At 50.2% G+C, this 23,089-nt stretch overlaps 2 protein-coding genes and 1 long non-coding RNA gene across 13 annotated transcripts; 1 reads left to right on the top strand and 2 right to left on the bottom strand.

The window, feature by feature from the left end:
* Positions 1–184: 184 nt before the first annotated feature.
* On the bottom strand, positions 185–7,080 carry NEIL1 (nei like DNA glycosylase 1). Of its 6 annotated transcripts, none has more exons than XM_060154502.1 (10): positions 6,962–7,080; positions 4,675–5,131; positions 2,664–2,783; positions 2,504–2,567; positions 2,125–2,224; positions 1,571–1,698; positions 1,217–1,244; positions 971–1,032; positions 637–802; positions 185–463 (listed from the first exon to the last, which is right to left on the bottom strand). In XM_060154502.1, exons 2-10 carry the CDS (start codon positions 5,106–5,108, stop codon positions 393–395), a joined length of 1,173 nt encoding a protein of 390 aa, XP_060010485.1. In that variant the 5' UTR covers positions 5,109–5,131; positions 6,962–7,080; the 3' UTR covers positions 185–392. The 6 variants fall into 6 exon arrangements, 5 of the variants coding, with proteins under 5 accessions (XP_060010485.1, XP_060010476.1, XP_060010494.1 ...); XM_060154493.1 differs by having other exon boundaries at positions 6,614–7,029; XM_060154511.1 differs by lacking the exon at positions 6,962–7,080 and adding an exon at positions 6,406–6,432.
* A 1,392-nt stretch (positions 7,081–8,472) lies between these two features.
* Positions 8,473–19,959, top strand: LOC132523364 (uncharacterized). Of its 5 annotated transcripts, none has more exons than XR_009541498.1 (5): positions 8,473–8,506; positions 16,126–16,224; positions 17,375–17,943; positions 18,073–18,410; positions 18,733–19,959. It is a non-coding gene; the product is annotated as an uncharacterized LOC132523364 (long non-coding RNA). The 5 variants fall into 5 exon arrangements; XR_009541496.1 differs by having other exon boundaries at positions 17,375–17,930; positions 18,076–18,410; positions 18,733–19,453; XR_009541494.1 differs by having other exon boundaries at positions 17,375–17,930; positions 18,733–19,450.
* On the bottom strand, positions 16,294–22,137 carry COMMD4 (COMM domain containing 4). Of its 2 annotated transcripts, XM_060154337.1 has the most exons (8): positions 21,345–22,137; positions 18,324–18,395; positions 18,055–18,120; positions 17,816–17,855; positions 17,406–17,525; positions 17,142–17,222; positions 16,656–16,832; positions 16,294–16,567 (listed from the first exon to the last, which is right to left on the bottom strand). In XM_060154337.1, exons 1-8 carry the CDS (start codon positions 21,402–21,404, stop codon positions 16,527–16,529), a joined length of 657 nt encoding a protein of 218 aa, XP_060010320.1. In that variant the 5' UTR covers positions 21,405–22,137; the 3' UTR covers positions 16,294–16,526. The 2 variants fall into 2 exon arrangements, with proteins under 2 accessions (XP_060010320.1, XP_060010310.1); XM_060154327.1 differs by lacking the exon at positions 21,345–22,137 and having other exon boundaries at positions 18,324–18,661.
* Between the last annotated feature and the right edge of the window lie 952 nt (positions 22,138–23,089).

Raw genomic sequence — 23,089 nt, 5'->3', positions numbered from 1 at the left:
TGGGTCTCTGCACCACCTCTGAAGGGCTGTCCCTGCAGAGGCAGACTGTCCTGAGAGCCAGGGCCTTGAGGCCTGGGATGGGGCTCAGTCTGCCATGCTGAGGCAGTGGCCCTCCTGTCCCCAGGGCTGGGCACCAGGCCCTCCACATTCGGCTTTCCCAGACCTCTGCAGCCAGCCCAAGAAGTTCAAGGTTTATCAGTTTACTAAAAATTACAGCCTTTTTCACGTGGGCTTAAAAAATGGGGACAAGGGGTACAATTAAAAACATCATAGTTGTATAGGGAATGGCCACAGGGCCAGGGGCAGCCAGTCCCCTGCAACTTCCAGGAAGCTGCACAGGCCCAGATCCAGGGCAGCAGGAAGGGGTGGATGCAAGCAAGGAGACCCTCCTGCTAAGAGGCTGAGGTCTCCTCTGGCTCCAAGGATGGGGTGGCAGCCTTGATCTTTTGGGGTCTGCGGCGGCCTGTGGGGAGGACAGGTGAGGTGGCGGCTCGGACCCCAGGCTGAGGACTCTGTCCCAACAGCCTCCCTACCACCTTTGTCCTCCCACCCGCACTGCCATCCCTTCCTTTCCTGGAGAGCCCGTTTTGGTGGCGCCCCTTCCCTCCCTAGAGGAAGATGCTGAGGAAGGCCCACCTGAGGTCGCTGGTTGCCTCCTCCTCTTCCCTTTCTCAGGGACACAGGGGGCTTCTGGGTCCCGTTGGAGGCTGGTCCCCTCGGGCTGCTGGGCCGCAGTCTGCTCAGGAAGGCCTCTTCGTGCCCTTCGTGTCCTTGAAGGGGCCTTGTTTGGAGATGGAGGGTTCTGGGTGGAGAAGACAGGGGTCCCTGAAGAGCTCAGCAAGTCACAGGTTGGTTAGGACCCACCATTGCCCTCCATTGTCAAGGGAAGGAGCTGCCCAAGAGCCTGGCCTGGGAGGTACAGCCAGGACAGGAGAGGGTACAGGGAGGGGGTAGGAGCAGGGAGACATACCTCCACTTGGTCCTCAGAACCCCTCTGTGCTCCCTTGGATTTCTTCTTGCGGGACTTGCCCCCTGCAGGATACTGTTGCTGATGGGGTTGGAGGGTCTTGTGGCCGCAGCCCCCTTTCTCTAGACTCCCATGCTCCCACTCTGGAGTGCCTCCGAGGGTTGGAGTGGGGACTGGGATGGAGAAGGGTGCTGTAGCCCTTGCAGGCAACTAGTCCTTTTCCCTCTCATTACATTAGGCATAGCTTACCTTTGGGCGCCAAGGGTCCAGGATCCCCCTAAAATGGAATCAGGAGAATTCAGGAGTCAATCTGGCAGGGGTAGTTTTCCTTGGAGAGGCAGAACTCACACCTGTCCTTCCAGATCAGTGAAGCCCCTCCCCTAGGAAGCCTCTCTGACCGTCCCCTCCCCCCCAGGTCAGAGCCAACAGCAAGGTAACCCTGCCCTGGGCTGCTCCACTAGCTGGGACCCTGGGACTCAGAGGAGGGGGAGGGGCATAGCACAGGGAAAGCTTAGATCCTCAGGAACAGTGCAACCCCAGGTCTTTCCATCCCACCAGCTTCCTTAGGGCTCCATTTGCCTGTGTGAGCATTAGAGCCCAAACCTGGAACCAGATGGTGCGGCCATGCCGGTCCCGCAGGGAGCTCATGCCTGGCGTGCCATAACACCGCAGCCAGGCTCGGAAGGCAGCAAAGTCCTCCTCCGTGCTCTCCGGCCCATAGCCTTTGCCCCCTGTGGGACAGAGGAGCCAGGCGGAGGTCAGAGGGCTGACTTAGGCTGGGAGGGGGGGGAGCCCAGTTAGACCTGGCTCAGACCTCAGCTTTACAAGCTGATGGACTGAGTCAGGGGGCCAAGGCTCTCCCTCCTCCAGCTGTGTGACCTCAGGCTGGTGTCTTCCCCACTCTGGGCCATGGCTTTCCCATCCTGGAGTTGAGTTAAGAATCCTTGCCCTGCCTGCCTCATGGGGCAGCTCAGGGGACATAGACACCCGACACGTGAAGATAAGTGAAGGAGGCCTAGTCCATTTAGGAACGACTAGGTTGACAAACTTCCATTCCCCAGGCAGGGAACCAGGCCCAGAGAGGGGCAGGAACTGTCCCAGGTTACACGATATGCCAAAGCAGACCTAGTTGGCTATCTTTGCCTCCCAGGCCTCACCCAGCTGGACCACTTCCTTGGGCACTGAGTGGCACAGCTCCAATAGGTCTGGGTTCTGCAGCTTGGCCCTGATCTTCTGGCTCAGGGTCAGCTCCGGGCTCTGGAGAAGAGGCAGGGGTAGGACCTGGATGTCAGTATGAGGCAGGGCCACTCAGAAGGCAGCTGACCCCTTGAGGAACAGACCCCTTCTGAGCTTGGCAGGACTCAGACAGTTCATCTGCCCCCCATCACCTCCCCCACGCACACACATTGTAGAGGTGGGGAAACAGGCTGGAAACCGAGAAGGGACCTGCTTGAGTTAAGCTGGAGACGCCTGACCCAGCCCAGACCCTTGTCGGCCTGCACTAATAGGTGCGTGCATCCCCCCCTGCAGCCTCACCGGCCTGCGCTGCTGCAGTGCCTCCAGAACCGTGCGGGCCTTCTCGAAGGGGGGTATCCTCAGCCTGCAGTGAGGTGGAGAGAGGGCGCCACGCTAAGCAGTGGGGAATGTGGGCACACCCAGCCACCCCAGCCCTCGTGCCCAGGGCCTGCCTGCTGACCGGTATAGGATCTCTGCCCGCAGATAGTTGCCAATGCCATTGAAGAACCTCTGGTCCAAGAGGGCCTCACAAATGGGCCGGTCAAAGGCCTTGTCTGCTAGGTTTCGTAACACATTCTCCCTGGAGGGACACAGTCTGGGCACATGAGACCCATTCTGCCCACCCCACCCCTCCCTGCCTCCCAATGGGTTAGGGGAGAGGAGCTGGGGGAACCCATTCCTGGGTGCAAGGGAAGGAAATGGGGAGTCCCAGTTCCCCTTTTCCCACCCTCAGTGGTGTTTTGGCAGTGGGAACCTCAGTTTTCTGTTAAATGGGAACAACAGTGTGGGATTTTAATGCGTTACAAAAGGTAAAAAAATACCAGTCAAAAGCAGCCTGTTCAAGAAAACACATGAGTCTAGGTGTGTGGTGTGTATATCACCAAAGTGCCTCAGACTCAAGACATTTTTGGGAACAAGGTGACCACAGGACCTCAGGTGTGACCGCAGTCTGGAACTCCCTGTCTAGGACTTCTGGTTGGTTAGATATGAAGGTTTGATATTGGCGGGGTCAGGTCTTTTCAAGAAGCTGAAGATCTTCCAGGAAGCTGGTACTGGCACTGTTTATTTAGCAGGAGTGAAGGGGCAAGCCCTGGCTGGTGAGCGCCCCAGCAGCTCCCACCCCACCTCCGAGGGTCATGGGTCTCTCTTCACCACCATGAAGGGTACATGTATCTTGTTTCTTTGTGGAAAAGGATCATGGCAAGACTGACTCAGTGATGGGCGTGAGAAGCAAGTGAAATAGGGGGCCAGAAGACAGAGTTTTGGGGTAAAGGTAAGAGTGGAAGGTTGGCCTGGGTGTTCAGATCCCTGAGGGGGGCGGATCCCCACAGGCTCCGCAGCTGGAGGACAAAACAAGCCGAAACGCTCATCTTGTGAGAGAAGCTTCAGCTGGCAAAGGGTTAACTTGTGGCATGACTCCCCAGAGGAGGTGAAGTGGGAGAAATCCAAGACAACACAGACACTTCCCTAGGGGTGCACTTGGGGGCATACCTGGGAAGGCCAGCAGTCTGCTGCCTTCTGTGGCACCAGAGACGCCCTGACCCACCCCAAGGGGCAGCCGAAGGCGTGCCTTCCCCAAGAAAGGATTTGCCAAGTCCACTCCAAGCCTTTGTGTTTGTGATTCTTGTCAGATTGCTTTTACTTTAGAGCTATGCACAGCTGGCTCCTTCTCATCAGGCAGGCCTCAGCTCACACGTCACCTGGGGTGGCCTTTCCTAATGCACCCTCCTCCTCCCCCCACCTCCACAGCTCAAAGTCATTCTCTACCTCTTGGATTTTTCTTCAGGCATGTGTCTATTTGAATTAATCTAGTCCCCTTTTTCCCCCTGCCCTACCTGAACTAGCTCTGTGGGAGCAGGGACCACATCCCTCTTGATCACTGCTGAACCCCCAACACTTATTAGAGTTGGCCTGGCACGAAGCAGAGACTCATACATGTTTTATCTTTAGAGGAGGGGAAGTGGCTGACACTGTGCCATCTTATGTGACCTGGATCACATCCCAGGTGGGGCCGTTACCCCTCCCTCAGGCAGAAGACGGGCACAGAGACCATGGGACACAGACCAGTGGGTAGGCAGAATATGGGAGACCACAGTCTGATTCAGAAACCACATTAGGCAGTCCTCTCCCCACTCCCTTGAAGCAATTCCTTCCTGCTCAGCCTCCTTTCTTAGGTTGTTAGAGCCTCTCCACCTTTCTTCTTAGCCTCTTGAGGGTGCCAAAAGACAGAGTGGGATGCTGACCTGAGACCCAGCTCTCACACTAACTGGCCATGTCCTCATCCACCTCTTGCTCCCACCCTCTACCACGTCAGTTTTGGGTTTCCACATCCATTAGCTCAGGGAACTGTCCGCAGGAAAGCACACTGTCTTGGTCTACAGGTGAAGGGGCTGGAACTCACTTCTTGGCCATCGAGGCACTAACGGCCAGGAGCCCAGGGCTGTATTCATCACACCTGGTGCGGGCCCTACCTGAACTGCTCGTACTCCAGCAAGACACACGGCCCGCGGCCTGGCTGCCACTTGCCCCCGAGGTCCCAGCGGCCAAAGCGGCGGATGTCCACGAAGCAGAGGGCAAGTCGGGGGCCAGGGGGAGCCGTGTAAAAGCGCAGATGGGCATGGGGTGGCAGCGCATCGCTGGGCACCAGCTGGAAGGAGCCGGTCATGCCAAAGCGGAAGACAAGGGCCAGTGGCCCTCGTGGGGGCTGAGCCCCAGGCAGGGGGCTCAGTGTCAGGCGCAGCTCCTTGCCTCGGGCTAAAGCTGAGATGTGGTAGGCGCTGCTCTCAAAGGGCACCTCAGGGTTGCGGCTGACAGGTGACTTCTCCACACACCCGCCAAACACCAGCTCGCTGCATGCCTCGTTCACAAAGTGACTGGCCAGATGTAGCTCAGGGCCCTCAGGCATTCTGTGGGAGGGGTGGCCAGGCCCTGTGGGGGAAGATGACAGCAGGTTGGGCCAGGTGTGCATCCAGTGAGGTAGCAATTATCACTCCCAGTTTTCAGAGGGTCAGAGGGGGCCATGGTCAACTGATAATTGGCAGGAAGTCAGCCGGCTTGGCCACAGCCCCTGCTCCACAACCCTTCCCCCGGCCCCCGCCGAAAATGCTGAGAAAGCTCAGACTAGGGAAACGTGACTCCCTTGCTCATTAACGCGTTCCATGGGCTTCCATGAACCCTTCCTGATTTTAGAATAACGTCCAGATCCTTCCCGGGCCCACGCTGTCATCTCATTTCCTCCCACGCTCCCTCTGACTCACTTGCTTCAAGCACACTGCTCTTCTTTCCCCCATGCCTTCGCCCCTGCTGTCCCCCTCAGTCTGGGAACATCCAAGAGAGGACCTCCCTGACCACCCTATCCAAGGCAGCATCGTACCCCCCCGACCCCCTACACGTTTTCCTTCCTTTGTGGCACTCCCAGAACCTGAAATTATTTTATCATCTCTTCTCTGCCTCTACCTCCACTCCCACCCCACAGTGGAAGCTCTGCTTGCTCATCACCCCACCGCTTGGAATCAGGCCCGCATCGGTTGTCACAATGACTGAGGGAATGAGCCTGGAAGAGAAGAGCTGGGAAAACGGTTGCTCAGAGGCTCAGCCGGCAGTGTGGAGGCCTGCCACCACCCCCTGGTCAGGACCATAGCGAGGACAAGGAAGAGGGAATGCAGGTGTCTCCAGGTACATCAGCGCTGGAGTCAGGTACACACGACTTCGAGGGAGGAGATAGGGGAGTCAGAAGGGCTCCCCAAGCTCTAGCCCATGGTCCAGTGGGGAATAGGAAACGCCCCGGTCAGCGCCTCGGGCCGAGAGAGGCGTAGTCCCCTTCCTCACCCTCGCTGGCGTAGAGAGGAGAGTTTGCCACTTTCCTCTTCGCCAGATCGACGGCGAAGGTATGTGTTGGGCAGAGGGGGACATTTAGCCAGGGCAGACTCCTTTGCCCTCCCCCGCGCCCCCGCCGCAACCTCAGCGCCGCCCCGGACCTGGCACCCGAAAGGGTTCGTTTTGCTGGAAAAGGTGAACTTCCAGGTTCTTAATTTCGCGAGGGGCGGATGCTCTATGGCTCGCCTCCCACCCACCCCCATCCTCCACCCCCGCTGCCTGTCCTCGGTTAACCCTGGCTCCCTTCCTCCCCAAGGCCCCCAAACCCGTCCTCTCCTCAGCTCTGCTGCACACCCACCCCGACCCCGGGCCCACTCGCAGGCTACCTGCGCCCGTCGCCGCTCCCGCCAGCCTGCAGGCACTATGGGGTTAAGGCCGTGGGCGGAGCGGCGCCTGGGAGCACACTGGGAGCTGCGGTCGCTGCTCCAGCGCCTGATGGGAAGTGTAGTTCCTCAGGTAGGTGGCAAAGACTGTTCCGGGTGGGGTCCCCGAGCTGGGGGGCTTGGGGTGTGGGAAAGGCTTTGGGGCAGTCACCTGGCTGGGGGGTGGCGGAAGAACCTGGCTTCCCGCTGCCCGGCGCCGGCGGGATCCGGCGTCAGGTCTGAGGTCCCGGGTTGCAGCTGTCTCTGTGGCTGTGAGAAGCCACCCGGCTAGTCCGGGACCGGGTCGGCACTCCCAGCAGGAAACAGAAGCACCGTCCCAAAGCAGAGGCGCCTGCAGCTGTGCGCAGAGCGCGAACAGGTGCGCGATAAATGCAGGCTCTGGGGACCCGGTGGTGGCTCTAAGTTTCAACGCTAGTCAGACATAACAAGTAAACATCATCACCACGGGCGATGAAGTGTAGCCAAGCAGCCAAAGGCAGGAGCCGAGAGCGGAACCTACTTCCGTTGTGGAGGAGGGTCTCTCTGCGATGACATTTAGGCTGAAACCTCAGAAGGAGCCATCCGGAAAAGAGAGGGGACGAGTCGCTACGGCAGGCGGAAAGAACTGCCAATGCAAAGGCTTGGAGGCTGGAAAGCGAGCGATTGGCCCACTCAAAGAAGGTGGCTGGGAGTAGTGCTGAGAGGTGAGGACAGACACACAAGCAAGAGCTGGTCTGGTCTGGTCCGACCTCTGGAGGCCTCTGTAAGTAGCTGGCCTTTCATCCTAAGTGTAGCAGGCACTGGTCCCTGACCCACAGCCAGGATTCATACTAGTTCTCCTTCCTCCCCCCTTAATCTATTTATTCATTTATTTTGACAGTATTTAAAATGAGACAATGCCTTTATCGAGCTAGTAAAGTTAACAACTTTTTTTAAAAAATATTTATTTATTTATTACTTATTTATTTTGGCTGCACCGGGTCCTAGTTGTAGCATGCTGGATTTAGTTCCCTGACCAGGGATCGACTCCAGCTCGGAGTCTTAGCCACTGCACCACCAGGGAAGTCCCAACAATAACTTGTTAATATTACCTAATACATAGCCCACATTCAGATTTCCCTAATTGTCTGCAAAATGTCTTTGACAGCTAGTTTGTTCAAGGCAGAGACCAAATAAGGATTCTGTGTCTCTTCAGTCACTTTAATCTAGATGGAACCACCCTCCCCACCTCTTACCCACCTCACCTCCTTTTTTTTTTGGTCTTCATGATACTGACCTTTCTGAAGATTCCAAGCCAGTTGTCCTTTGAGATGCCCCATCACATTCTGGATTTGTCTGATGTTTCCTTGGGTGTCGTTAACTTGTTCCTCTATCTCTAGTTTTCCCTGCACACCAGAAATTAGATCTAAAGCTTGGAAATACATATGTCTCCTGGGTGCTGCTCTGTACTCCAAACTGCATCACATTAGGAGGCGCCCAACATCTGGTTGTCTCACTTTAGTGAGGCTGAAATTGATCACTGGTGAGGCTCTGACAGCCAGACTTCTGTGTTGTAAAGGTATGTTTCACACCTTGTGACCACTAAGTAATCTATGGGGTGATTTCTTTGTTTTGTTGGTCTATTTTTGTTTGTTTAAGTTAAGTTAAAATGTACATACAGTAAAATTCATCTTTTTTAGAATGTGAGTTTTTTGTTTTGTTTGTTTTTGGCAGGTTTTTTTTTTTTTTTGGTGGCGCCTTACAGCATGCAGGATCTTAGTTCCCCAGTCGGGATTGGACCCGTGGCCCCCTGCATTGGAAGCGTGGAGTCTTAACCACTGGACCGCCAAGGAAGTCCCTAGAGTGTGAGGTTTTGGGGTTTTTTTTGCGTTACGCAGGCCTCTCACTGTTGTGGCCTCTCCCATTGCGGAGCACAGGCTCCGGACGCGCAGGCTCAGCGGCCATGGCTCATGGGCCCAGCCACTCCGCGGCATGTGGGATCTTCCCGGACCAGGACACGAACCCGTGTCCCCTTGCATCGGCAGGCGGATTCTCAACCACTGCGCCACCAGGGAAGCCCTAGAGTGTGAGTTTTGACAAATTCATACACTCATAATCATCACCACAATCAAGAGATAATACATTTCTGTCACCCGCCTAAAATTTGCCCGTGCACCTTTTTAGTCAACACTTACACCATACTCTCTGGCAACCACTGATCTGTTTTCCGCCCCTATAGTTTTTTGCCAATATCATACACAGGCATATCTCATTTATTGTGCTCCACTTTATTGCACTTAACAGATATTGCTTTCTTTTTTTTACAAATTGAAGGTTTGTGGCAATCCTCCATTGTCAGATGATGGTTAGCATTTTTTAAGCAATAAAGTATTTTTAAAATTTATTTTATTGAAGTATAGTTGATTTACAATGTTGTATTAGTTTCTGCTATACAGCAAAGTGATTCAGTTATACATTTATATATATATTCTTTTCCATTATGGTTTATTACAAGATATTGAATATAATTCCCTGTGCTATACAGTAGAACCTTGTTGTTTATCCATTCTATATATAATGGTTTGCATCTGCCAATCCCAAACTCCCAATCCATCCCTCGCCCACACCCCCAGCAATAAAGTATTTTTTAATTAGGGTTTGTACATTGTTTTTTTAGACACAGTGCTATTGCACACTTAATAGACTACAGTATAGTGTAAGCAAAACTTTTCTACGCACTGGGAAACCAAAAAGTTCATGTGACTCACCTTATTGCCATACTTGCTTTACTGCAGTGTTCTGGAACCAAACCTGCAGTTAACTCCGAGGTATGCCTGTACATGGAATCTTCAGCCCGTAGCCTTGTGCATCTGCTTTCTTCCTCATAGCATAATGCATTTGAGAACCATCCACGTTGTTATGCTTATCAATCAGTTCATTCCTTTTGTTTTGTTTTGTTTTTTGCGGTACGCGGGCCTCTCGCTGTTGTGGCCTCTCCCGTTGCGGAGCACAGGCTACGGATGCGCAGGCCCAGAGGCCATGGCTCACGGGCCCAGCCGCTTCGCGGCATGTGGGATCTTCCCGGACCGGGGCACGCACCCGTGTCCCCTGCATCGGCAGGCGGACTCTCAACCACTGCACCACCAGGGAAGCCCCTAGTTCATTCCTTTTTATTGCTGAGTAGTATTCCACTGTGTAGACGTACCAGCATGTTTATCCACTTACCAGCTGAGGGACATTGGGTTGTTTACATGTGGTGATTCTTTAGCACCACGCAAATACCCAGTTTCACATCACATCAACCTTTCACCTAATGGCTTTATCATCACTGGTGATCCTTGCCTCAATCAAATATTTAATTGGGAGTTACAAAATGGTGATTTTCTGATTCTGTCATTCCTTCTACATTAGCTGGAATTCTTCTGTAAAGAAGAGATTTACTTCATTGACTAGGGTTATTTGGGTATTCTGAAATACTAAAAAGACAGGATAAATTCTGAAACCCTTCTCTTTAATTATCAATTTTTAGACTAAGAATTTGGTGCAATAATATCCAATGGTGACAAATTAGAATTGATTTGGGGGGGTTATCTTTTATGGACTCATGGATTTTTTTCCACATTTAATATCTTTAAATTTGTTGCAATCTTTATCTTTTACCCCCACTTATTGAAAGAGTACTAGATTAGTCTTTGGGGCTATACAAACAGGGATATACAATTCCCATCTTTAAAAAAGGCTGGTAAAAGGCGGGTAGTAAATACAAAATTAATGCAGTGCTACAATAGCAATGAGAAGAGATTCTACGGGATTCTGTGACAACACAGACGAGGGAATGCTACCTAGGAAACCAAGTTCATATTATACATTTGATGAGACGTGGAAATTTCTTTGTGACTTTTTTGTCTGCCACTTTATTTGTGCTTTGTTTATTCCCTGTTTTTCGTTTTGTCTTCTTTTCCTTGCCCTCCTGTGGGCTACTTGAACATCTTTTAGAACTCCAGTTTGACTTACCTATATTGTTTTTGAGTGTGTTATATTGCATACCCTTTGAAGTGGTTGCTGTAGGTGTTACACTATACACATTGTATGTACTTGTCACAGTTCACTGGTGTCGACATTTTATCAATTTGAGTATAGAGAAACCTTACTTCCCTTTGCCCTCCCGTGTTTATAATAACCTTAAATATTTGTTCTACATACATTGAGAACCACATCTAACAGTATTTTGTTTTGCTTCAACTGTCGAACGTATTTCAAAATACTCAAGAGAAGGAAAGTCTACTGCATCCACGTTTTTAGTCTTTCCATTGTTCTTCCTTCCTGATGTTTCAAGATTTCTTCTTCTATCATTTCCTTTCTGTTTGGAGATCCTCCTTTAGCCTTTTTCTTTAAAAAATTTATTTTATATTGGAGGATAGTTGATTTACAATGTTGTGTTAGCTTCAGGTGTACAGCAGAGTGATTCAGTTATACATATACATATATCTATTCTTTTTCAGATTCCTTTCCCATATAGGTTATTACAGAGTATTGAGTAGACTTCCCTGTGCTATACAGTAGGTCCTTGTTGATTATCTATTTTATAAATAGTAGTGTGTATATGTTAATCCTGACCTCCCAGTTTATCCCTCCCCCCCCCCACCTTTCCCCTTTGGTAACCATAAGTTTGTTTTCTACATCTGTGAGTCTATTTCTGTTTTGTAAATAAGTTCATTTGTATCATATTTTAGATTCCACATATAAGTAATATCATATGACACTTGTCTTTCTTTGTCTGACTTACTTCACTTAGTATGATAATCTCTAGGTTGATCCATGTTGCTAGAAATGGCATTATTTCATTCTTTTTTATGGATGAGTAATATTCCACTGTATATAGGTACCGCATCTTCTTTATCCGTTGATGGACATTTAGGTTGTCTCCATGACGTGGCTATTGTAAATAGTGCTGCAGTGAACACTGAGGTGCATGTATCTTTTTGAATCATGGTTTTCTCTGGATATGTGCCCAGGAATGGGATTGCTGGATCATATGATAGCTCTGTTTTTAATTTTTTAAGGAACTTCCACACTGTTCTCCATAGTGGCTGTACCGATTTACGTTCCCACCAACAGTGTAGGAAGGTTCCCTTTTCTCCACACCCTCTCCATCATTTATTGTTTGTAAACTTTTTGATGATGGCCATTCTAACTGGTGTGGAGTGATACCTCGCTGTACTTTTGATTTGCATTTCTTTAATAATTAGCGACGTTGAGCATCACTTTTCATGTGCTTTTTGGCCATCTGTGTGTCTTCTTTGGAAAAATGTCTATTTAGATCTTCTGCCCATTTTTTCATCGGGTTTTTTTTTTAACAATTTATTTTTTTATGTATTTATTTACTTTATTATTTTATTTTTTTAACTGCGTTGGGTCTTTGTTGCTGCGCACTGGCTTTCTCTAGTTGCATCGAGTAGGGGCTACTCTTCACTGTGGTGCGCCGGCTCCTCGTTGCAGTGGATTTTCTTGTTGCGGAGCATGGGCTCCAGGTGCGCAGGCTTCAGTAGTTGTGGCTCGCAGGCTCTAGAGCACAGGCTCAGTAGTTGTGGCGCATGGGCCCAGTTGCTCCGCGGCATGTGGGATCTTCCCGGACCAGGGCTTGAACCCGTGTCCCCTGCATTGGCAGGCAGACTCCCAACCACTGTGCCACCAGGGAAGCCCTGTTTGTTTTTTTGATATTGAACTGCATGAGTTGTTTGTATATTTTGGAGATTAATCACTTGTCAGTCACATCGTTTGCAAATATTTTCTCCCATGCTGTGGGTTGTCTTTTTGTTTTGTTTATGGTTTCCTTTTAGCCTTTTTATTTTTAGATTAGGTCTGCTGGTGACAAATTATATTAGTTATCCTTCATCTGTGAATGTCTTGATTTCCCCCTTTACTCTTTTTTAAAATGCCTTACAATTTTGTCATTTTTCAAATTGAAGTATAGTTGATTTACAATACTATATTAGTTTCAGGTGTACAACATAGTGATCCAATATTTTTATAATTATACTCCATTTAAAGTTATTATCAAACATTGACTATATATCCTGTGCTGTACATATGTCCTTGAAACTTATTATTTTACACATAGTAGTTTGTACCTCTTAATCCTCTATTCCTATTTTGCCCCTCCCCCTTCTGTCTCCCCACTGGTAACCACTAGTTTGTTCTCTATATCTGTGAGTCTATTTGTTTTGTTATATTCATTCATTGCATTTATTAGATTTCAAATATAAGTGATATCATACACTATTTGTCTTTCTCTAACTTATTTCACTAAGCATAATACCCTCCAGGTCCATCCATGTTTTTGTAAATAGCAAAATTTAATTATTTCTTATGGCTGAGTGATATCATTCATATATATATATATATATATATATATATATGTACACACACACACACACACAATGAACATTGGGGTGCATGTATGTTTTTGAATTAGTGTCTTTGTCTTCAGATAAATACGAAGAAGTAGGAATGCTGGATTACATTGTAGTTCTATTGCTAGTTTTTTGAGGAACCTCCATACTGCTTTCACAGTGGCTACACCAATTTACATTCAGACCAACAATGTACAAGGGTTCCCCTTTCTCCACATCCTTGCCAACATTTGTTATTTGTGGTCTTTTTGATGATAGTCATTCTGACAGGTGTGAGGTGATATCTCATTGTGGTTGTGATTTGCATTTCTCTAATAATTGGTGATGCTGGGCATCTTTTCATATGCCTGTTGGCCATCTCTATGTCTCCTTTGGAAAAATAACTTTTCAGGTCTTCTGCCCATTTTTTAATCGGGTTGCTTGTTTTTTTTGATATTGAATTGTATGAGCTATTTATATATTTTGAATATTAACCCCTTATCGGTCATATCATTTGCAAATATTTTCTCCCATTCTGTAGATTGTCTTTTCATTTTGTCAGTGGTTTCCTTTGCTGTGCCAAAGCTGTATGTTTAATTAGGTGCAATTTGTTTAATTTTGCTTTTGTTTCCTTTGCCTTAGGAGACAGATTCAAAAAAATATTGCTACAATTTATGTCAGAGTGTTCTGCCTACATTTTCTTCGAGTTTTATGGTATCCAGTCTTACATTTAGGTCTTTAATCCATTTTGAGTTTATTTTTGTATATGGTGTGAGAAAAATGTTCTAATTTCATTCTTTTACTCCCCCTTTACTCTTGAGGTGATTTTCGCTGAATATAAAATTCTGGGTTGACACTTCTTTTCTTTCAGGGCCCGAAACGTGTTGCGCTTTTTGTTTCTGGCCTTTGTGGTTTCTAATGAGATATTCAGTCATTCGAATTGTTTCCCCCCTATATGTAAGGTGTCATCACTCTCTTGCTGCTTTCAAAATTTTTTTTCTTTAGTTCTCAGAAGTTTGATTATGACATACCTTGACATAGATTTCTTTGGGTTCAACCTGTGTGGAGTTCATTCAGTTTCTTGACTCTGTAGGTTTGTGTCTTTTGCCATATTTTGGAAAATTTTAGCCATTATTTCTTTGAATACTTTTTCTGTCCTACCTTCTTTCTCCTCACCTTCTGGGACTCTGACAACACAAATACTAGATTTTTTGTTATAGTCCTACAGGTCCCTGAAACTCTGTTTTATTGTTTTGTTGTTGTTGTTTGTTTTCCAAACTATTTTCTCTCTGTTATTCAGGCTGGTAATTTCTATTGATTTATCTTCAAATCCACTGATTCTTTCTTCTGTTGTTAAGTCTACCCATTGAGATTTTTACTTGGGTTATTGTAGTTTTCAGTTCTAAAATTTTTATCTGGTTCTTTATATCTTCTGTTTCTCTGCTGAGACTTGAGGCATTTTTATGATAGCTGTTTTAAAATCCTTAGCATAGAATTCTAACAGCTGAGTCATATTGGTGTTGGCATTTGTTGTCTTTTTTCATTCACGTTGAGATTTTCTTGGTTCTTGGTACAACGATTTTTTAAATTGAATCCTAGACATTTTGGGTATTATGAGACTGCATCTTATTTAAATCTTCTCTTTTAGCAGGGCTCCTCTGACACAGTACCAGTGGGGAAAGGGGTATGCCACCTCCTTATTGCTGGATGGGGTGGGAGTCTAGGCTTCCACTCAGCCTTTGCAGTCAGGGGTCGAAGAAGGGCTGCAGTTCTGCAGGGTGTGGCTGGAGTACAGCCGTTACTGGCTGTAACTTTTTCTGTCCTGCTGGACCGTCCTTTTCCCGGTCCTTTGCCTAGAGAGAGTAGGCTTTTGTTGGGCCTTCCTTTGTCTGTGTGTTGTTTCTAGGTGGATGGCTTCTCCAGCTCCCAGCTTGGGATACATGAAGCAAAAAGAAAATCTAAGGAATTCTCTGCTGTGTTGTTCTTCAGGTCTTGAGGTCTAGCCAGTCTGCCTTCTTCTCGTCACCTTTCATAGTCTTATGTTTGTTTTATATATAACGTCTAAGGTTTTTAGCTGAACTTAGTGGAAGGAACAGAGAAAAGCCCATCTGCTCCATTTCTCCAGAAGCAGAAGCCAGGAGGGGAGTGAGTCCTTATATCTTTGATGCTTAAATTGTCCCATCTTTAGCCAGTGGGATGAGCTGGCTCCTGTTGACATTACTTATTATTCTTTGATCGCTTCCTTGGATCCCGAGATGTTCTAGGCTTACCTTGTATCCTCCCTGCCCCACACCTGGAATCAGTCTGTTCTACAAGGGACCCTAGCTGGCCTAAGCCAGTCCTGGGAGGCCATTTGTCTTAGTCTGTTCAGGCTGCTATAACAAAACACCATGGACTGGGTGGCTTAAAAAACAGACATTTAGGGACTTCCCTGGTGGTGCAGTGGTTAAGAATCCGCCTGCCAATGCAGGGGACACGGGTTCGAGCCCTGGTCCAGGAAGATTCCACATGCCGCAGAGCAGCAAAGCCCGTGTGCTACAACTACTGAGCCTGCACTCTAGAGCTCGTGAGCCACAACTACTGAGCCTGCGTGCCCTGGAGCCTGTGCTCCAAAACAAGAGAAGCCACTGTAATGAGAAACCTGTGCACCGCAACAAAGAGTAGCCTCCACTCTCTGCAACTAGAGAAAGCCTGCACACAGCAGTGAAGACCCAACACAGCCAAAAAGTAAATAAATAAATTTATTTATTTATTTTTTTAAAAAAATCCAAAAAACCAGACATTTATTCCTCGTAGTTCCAGAGGCTGGGACGTCCAAGTTCGAGTCAGAATCAGTTCTTGGTGAGGGCTCTCTCCTGCCTTGTTAGACAGCTGTCTTCTCCCTATGTTCTCATATGGCCTTTCCACAGTATAGAGAGTCTGTCTTCCTTTTCTTATGAGTGCTAATCATCACAAGGGTCCCACTCATGACTTCATCTGAACTTAATTATTCCCCAAAGCCCCACCTCCTAAAACCATCACACTGGGAGTTGGGGCTTAGACATATGAATTTGGCAGGGGGTGGGGAATGAGTGCATCACAAACATTCAGCCCATTATCCCATTCCACTTGCCAGTGAGTGGTTCCGGCATGGGCCTTCTCTCTTCCTAAAGAAGATGACAGAGAGGCAAGGGCTCTCTCCTTTCTCTACCTGGGGTATCTGGTGTCGGGGCCAACCACTTGCTGCCAGCCTAAGGACAGGGCCAGCACAGAGAGGGCAGAGTCAAGAGCATCATAGGACTGGGAGCTAGAACCCTGATTTTCCTGTCTACAGACAAGCTGTTTCATTTTGGCTCTCGTTCTGCCTCAACCCTGACCTGCCTCAATCAGCAGCTGAGCAAAGAAAAAAGAAAACGTGCAATAGTTCAGGGAGGTCAGTATGTCACTTGGTCTCTCTCCTGAAAACCTCTGATCTGAACCCAAAAGAAATCCATGCACACACTTCTTTACACCTCTGTTTATTCTCCCTTCTCATGAAAACCACTGACATGTGCCTTTCATGGAGGAGGGAAGACAATGCTGCAAGAGTGTTCAGGATCCCTAGGCTGAATTCTCAGGTGGTAACCTAGGAAGCCAGACATCCAGGAGGCCAGGCCCCTAGGGTCCTGGAGCTGGGGCAGCCCCTGAAGAGAAGTTCGGAGGGCAGCTCCACATGGGCCCCATGAGCTCTTCTTCTCAGCCCAGGGAGCTCATCAGGGTCTGGGCCTGCTTCAGTTCTGCAGGGGCAAGAGGTAGGTAGGCAGGCGGCAATTAGGCAGGATGTGGGAGGGCCCCTTACCCTCCAGGTATACAGCTGAGGCTCACCTGCCAGGAGGACCTGGAACTTGTCTGCTGAGAGGGACATGGTAACAGGCTGGGCCGGGGCACCCGAGGCAGCTGCCACCTCCAGCCGCAGGTGCACCATGGGCTCTTCCACGGACCGCAGCAGGCTAGAACTCAGGGTGTAGTCCACCCGCCAGCCCACGCCTGTCAGCCTGTTCACTGCAAGACCGAAAGGGGCTCAGGGTCACAGACAGGGGAGCCAGGCAGCCCTAGCCCATACCCTGGTTCAGCCCTGAACCCTTCAGGGCCATGTGGCCTTTGAGAAGCTCTCATCCCTCTGATCCAGGAGCTCAGATTACCCGTAGCAGATCTCAGAGGAAAGAAACCGGGGCTGGTGTCAGGAATCCCAGCTCTGTGACTGCTCGACATGTGATGTGGTTAAGTCTCCTTTCTGAGGACAAACACCTCCCAAGCCACATGCACCTTCTAGAATGGAGCCCAGCCCCCACCCGGGCGCCCCACACTCACCTCGCAAGCTGCAGGCCCGCAGGTGCTCCTGCAGGGAGCTTTGCTTCTCCTCATAACAGCGACACAGGCTGGCTGCATGCTCTGGGGGCCGAAGGGAGGTCCCCTGAGCTAGCAGGTGGGTGCTGGGGCTTAGGCCACTCAAAGGGCAGGTCTCAGGCTCCTGGCCCAGAGAGGGCAAGGTGCATCTCAGGGTCACACAGCCTGACCTTTGCCTGGCACCCCTTGGCCCACAGGTTACCCACCTGCCTGCCCTCAACCCTGTACCTTTGGGCAGCCCCAGCTGCTGCAGTTCACTGGACAAGGACTCGCCATCCACGCTATGCTTGGCCGCACTGGAGAGGATGAAACTCAGCACTGCCACTGTGGCCTTCACATCACCCGACTCTGGGGGGAGCCGTGGGTGGAATGGGGGGTGTCACTGTGGCCCCAGCCACCTCCTTGACACCCCACTATCTTCAGCTCAGAGCCCCCAGGCCTCCTTGAGCCATGAGCACCGCTACTGCCCCACTGGGAGTGGGCAGAGGACCCTAGGGCTGGCAATGTCTTTCTTCCCTCATGCTCCTCTGCTGAGGCAGGTGGGTCAGAGTGGGGTGTTGGGAGGAGGGGCCTCTGTGCCGGGCCCCAGGCTGAATACCCGGGTTTGCCCGGGTCTGCGGACCCAGTGGAGTACTCACCAAACCTGGCATCAGCGGTGAGCTTCAGGATCTTCTCATACTGTGGAGAAAGGAGGCCCTCAAGGGGTGCCAGACCCCCGCTCACTAGCCCCCAGTCCCTGGCCTGGATCCTGTGGTAAGGACACGAGGTATCTAGGGAGGGTGGGAGCTGATCACCCGCCTCCCTGGGTCTGGTGCACTTTCAGGGCAGTGGGGGTCACAGGGTCATGGGACAGTGGGGTGCGGGGCCCTGCACTTACATCAATCCCCTGTCCCAGAAGGTCCTTCAGCACCTGGCTACACAGCAGCCTCAGCTTCACGGAGGACTGGAGGGGAAGGCCTTACATCAGCCAGACTGACCCACCTCACCCCTCCATGCTGGTGGGCTGGCTCAGAGAAGGCTGGCCACATACCTGACCAGTCACACAGCATGTTCGGACAGCCCGAGAGCGCTAAGGCCCCAGCCCAAGAGTGACCTCCCCACCCTCCACCCTCAGAGCCCCCACCCCCAAGACCCCATGCACTCAACGATTTTGGCCAGCGTGCTGATCTCTGCCAGGACCCAGTCAGGACAGTCCAGGTCACCACAGAACCGGAACCTCTGCAAGGGAGTAAGGTAGGTGGTCAGGCTGGAGGGCCGGCTGACGTATGGCCAGGTGTCTCCCACGCCACTGCTCCTCAGGGTTCCTGCTGCCTGTCCAAGATGCGTGCCCTCCGGCCCACGTCTTCTCCCCAGTACCAGGCTGTTTGGAGAACCCTCTGCCTGACTCACACTGCCACCAAACCTTGTTCTCGTGGCTGTCCCAGCAGACATGACTGGGCACCTTCTCCGTGGGAGAGCCCACTCTAAGCGCTGGGGGTGCAGCATGGAACACAACAAAGTACCTGGCCTCAGGGTGCGGGTGACCATCTCACCTTCTCCTCCTTTCCCTCCCCAGCTCCAGCCATACTGGCCTCCCTGCTGCCCCTGTTGCAGATTAAACATGGCTTGCTCTCACTTCACTCAGGTCTCTGCTCGAATGACACCTCTTCTGATGGACTTTCTCTGACTGTGCTTTCATAAATAGCCCCTCACACAAGGAAATTTTTGGGGTCAGTGGGTGTATTCATTATCTTGATCATGGTAATGTTTTCATGAGCATATATGCATTGAAACTTATTGAACCATATATTTGCACACACATGGTTTGTTTTATGTCGATTTTATCTCAAGGAAGCTGTTAAAAAAAATAAAACAGCTCTTCACCATCATGCTTTAGCTGTTTATCTTTCCTTCTTGATCTCCATGGCATTTATCACAGAATATATCACGTTTTATTACTTATTCAAGGCCCATCTCCTCTGTTAGGATGCAAACCCACCTGGTTAACCACATCTTGACAATATCGTCCACCCCCCGATCAACTGTCCTTTGTCCTGTTTCTGTGGCAAAGCTCTAACGCACAGCAGTATACATGTTCATCTTCCCATGCCTCTGTCTGGGCTGCTTACAGATGATGGGAACAAAACCCGCAAACTGGGTACACGGTCAGTCCACGTTCTCCTGATTTTGCTGGGCCCTCAGTGCAGCCCCATAATCCCATGTCCTCTACTTGGCCCCATCGTTCACCTTATCAATCACTTCAGACCTGCTCCATGACCCTTCAACCTCCAATCCTTTTCACCTGTCATCCCCCTGATCACACCTGACTCCACTGCCCTGGGGCTTCTACATGGGCCTCCAATGAAGTTCTCTAGCCATGGTCACAAATGACTTGCTTCACTAAATCTAGTCTTCCTCTTCCTTAACTCCTCAGCAGCTTCTGACACAAACACATCCTTCTTCCTGAAGCCACATACTCTTCTGGATTTCTCCCTATGGCCTAGCCTCTGTCTCATTTTCTGGCTCACCCTCCTTTCCCCAGCCCCAAATGGTGATCCCTGCAGGCTGCCTACTGTCATTATTCTGGGGCAGGGGACTAGGACTGCTGGTGAGGTGGTGGGAGTGTTAAGGACAGCCTTGTACTTCTCCTATTTCAGGAGTTTTTACCCATTTTGTGGCATCGACTCATCAGGCATCTGGTGAAGTCTATAGGCTTTTCCCAAAATGATGTTTTTAGATGTACAAAATACACAGGAGGGTCTTCCCTGGTGGTCCAGTGGTAAAGAATCTGCCTTGCAATGCAGGGGATGTGGGTTCGATCCCTGGTCAGGGAACTAAGATCCCACATGCCGCGGGGCAACTAAGCCCACGTGCCGTAACTAAAGAGCCCTGTGTCACAAACTACAGAGCCCACGCGCTCTGGAGGCCACACAACAACTAGAGAAGAGAAAACCCGCATGCCACAACTAGAGAGAAGCCCGCGTCTGCAACGAACCACATGCCGCAACGAGAAGCCCGCGTCTGCAACGGCCACATGCCGCAACGAGGACCCGACTCAGCCAAATAAATATTTTTTTAAATACATAGGAAAAACTCCATACTAAAAGGAACTAATTAAAAGTTATCAAAATAGGGAGTTCCCTGGTGGCCTAGTGGTTAGGATTCTGGGCTTTCACTGCCATGGCCCTGGGTTCAACCCCTGGTCAGGGAACGTAGATCCTGCAAGCCGCGTCGAGTGGCAAAAAAAAGTTATCAAAGTATTCAAAACAAATTGGTGATGTGACATATGTTTCAAGTCAAATAATGACAGTAATTTAGAAATGAGCATAAACAATAGGTAAACAATGCCAACAGCTGTAATGTGATATGAAAATATCTGATTTCTATTAGTGACAGTCAGAGGTGCTGCTAATCATAGTGGGTTGCCAACACTCATAATTGAAGAAAATACTAAATTTCAGTTTGAAGTCAGCCAAAATTGAGAGGTAATATTTCTCCTAACTTCATGGGTCCCTGACTTCTACCCACAAAAGTCTTCTACCATCTCTGCATTTTTTCTGACTTCTACCATCTCTGTATTATTTACTTTTTTACCATAAGCACGTGTTCCTTGTGCAATTTCTTAAAATGCTGGCTTTTCTCTGAGTTCTGTCCTAGGTCCTCTCTTCCCAACTAATATTCTGGCTGAGACAGGTTACACATTTCAGGGTTCAATGATCATCTTTGTGCTGATGACTCCCAAATTTATAACTGCCATTGTAGATTCTCTTCTGAGCTCCAGACACTTAAATCTAGACTGTCTCCTAGCCAGCTGCACCTGGCAGCTCAGACGCCTCACTCAGCGCGTATCAAAGTAACTGGTTCTCTTCCAGCTGAAACCTGCCCCCACCCCAGTGAGCACCACCACCTGGGAACCACGCCCAGACCCCTCCCTCTCCTTTTTCCCTCATGCATTTAGTCCCTGAGCCCTGCTGATTTCCCCCACTTCTATCTCCACTCTCTCCACCATATCTCAAGTCACTACCATCTCCTGGGGGGCCTGCTGCCCCAGGCTGGGCTCTCTGTTCCTCTCTTGCTCCCTCCACAAGTCAGCTGAAAGGCTCTTCCTAGCTTCCCAGCACCCTCTTCTTAAAGTCCAAACTCCTCTATGTGGCTCTCAAGACCCAGCAAGCTTTGGTCTATGCTTACCTGTCGAGCTTCATCTTTCACTAGCCTGCAGTTTCTACTCTTCCAGGTGATGAAATGCATTCATTCCTAGGGAGCCATGCTCCCTCTCACCTGAAGCCTTTGAATGCTGTTCCCTGTCTGAAGATACAGCCTCCCACCAGCCCCGCTCCATGCCTCCTAACCCCTGATACGCAAACTGCACTGCACCCAGCTAGCTTTCTTCCCTGCTCCCAGGCCCTCATATGATGTCATCCTTGGGTCGCCTCCCTGACACTACGCACAAGGTGAGTTTGGCCCCTTCCCCTCAAGTCTTAACTATGACTGCCCATTCAAACTTCCAGCTCGGCCCTTCCCTCCTGCAGCCAAAGTCTCAGTGCCTGGCACAGTGCATGGTATACAGCAGGCACTCACAACCTGTTGAAGGAATGAATGGATGTATGAGTTGGGAAATCCCAACCCCAAATCTACTCCTTTCTGGCTCTGGGAAGAGCGAAGGGCCTTCCTAACAGTGCAGAAGACTGAGCTTAACTGTAAGCAAGTTTTTCTCCAGGTCCCACAGGAGCGCTGGGAAGTGGGCACCTTTGGGAAGGCCTCTTGGGGCAGAGGAAGGCCTGGAGGGACAAGCCCCAGCTCGTGTCCCGGGGGTGCGCGGGCCCTTCCTTTCCGTCAAGGCACTCCTAGCCTGCCGGCCCGCCCTGCCCTACCCATCCTGCAGGGAGGAGGGTGAAGGGAGGATTTTTTCTACCAGAGCCTCGGCCCTCACGACTGCACCCAAGTGTCTGCTGAGGGGCCCGGCAGACTTCCCATCTCCTCGCACCCGGCGCCCCACCCTTCCCGCAGCCGCGGCGGTGAGATTTGGGGTCTCGTACTCTGCCCGCCCCCAGCACCCACTGCCTCGCATCACCCCTCATCCCTCACCATCGCGCCAGGAAGCCCGCGCCCAAGACTTCCACTTTCCGGTCGCGCCGGGTCAGGTGATGTGGCGGTCACGTGACGCTGGGCGCGGGGGCGGAGGCCTCCTCGGATCGGGGCGGGAGCAAGTCGGCCAGCCCCGAGCTGTTGGGGCGGAATACCGGGTCCCTTTCTCAGTCCCCAGAACCTTTCCCTGGAAAGGGCCAGCGCCAACCCCCAGGTTAACTGAGAACAGAACCAAAGCAGTAGGAAGAGGTAGTAGAAACCGTTTAATTTGTTCGCCTTAAGGGAGCGGGAGCCTTCCGTTCTGCCGGGGTATTCAGGTCGTCTCCGTGTTTTGCGTCAGTAAGCAGTGCCATTACATACAGCTGTGGGCTGTGGCAAAAGACGTATTTTTAAAATTTATTGGAATAGAATGCACATACAGGAAATTGTACGTAGTGTAAACACAGAGCTTAATGAATTTTCTTTTTTTAATTAATTAATTTATTGGCTGCGTTGGGTCTTCCGTTGCTGTGCGCGGGCTTTCTCTAGTTGCGGCGAGTAGGGTCTACTCTTTGTTGTGGTGCGCGGGCTTCTCATTGCGATGGCTTCTCTTGCTCCAGAGCACAGGCTCTAGGCACGCGGGCTTCAGTAGTTGTGCCTCGTGGGCTCAGTAGTTGTGGCTTGCGGGCTCTAGAGCGCAGGCTCAGTAGTGTGGCGCACGTGCAGAGCTGCTCCGCGGCATGTGGGATCTTCCCGGACCAGGGATGGAACCCGTGTCCCCTGCATTGGCAGGCGGATTCTTAACCACTGCACCACCAAGGAAGCCCCTTAATGAATTTTCATAAACCATACACCCCATGTAACCAGCA

This window comes from Lagenorhynchus albirostris, chromosome 1 (assembly GCF_949774975.1).
Source record: "Lagenorhynchus albirostris chromosome 1, mLagAlb1.1, whole genome shotgun sequence".
NCBI lineage: Eukaryota > Metazoa > Chordata > Mammalia > Artiodactyla > Delphinidae > Lagenorhynchus > Lagenorhynchus albirostris.
Note: the sequence above shows the minus strand (reverse complement) of the source record. Positions and strands in the feature narration are given on the sequence as shown.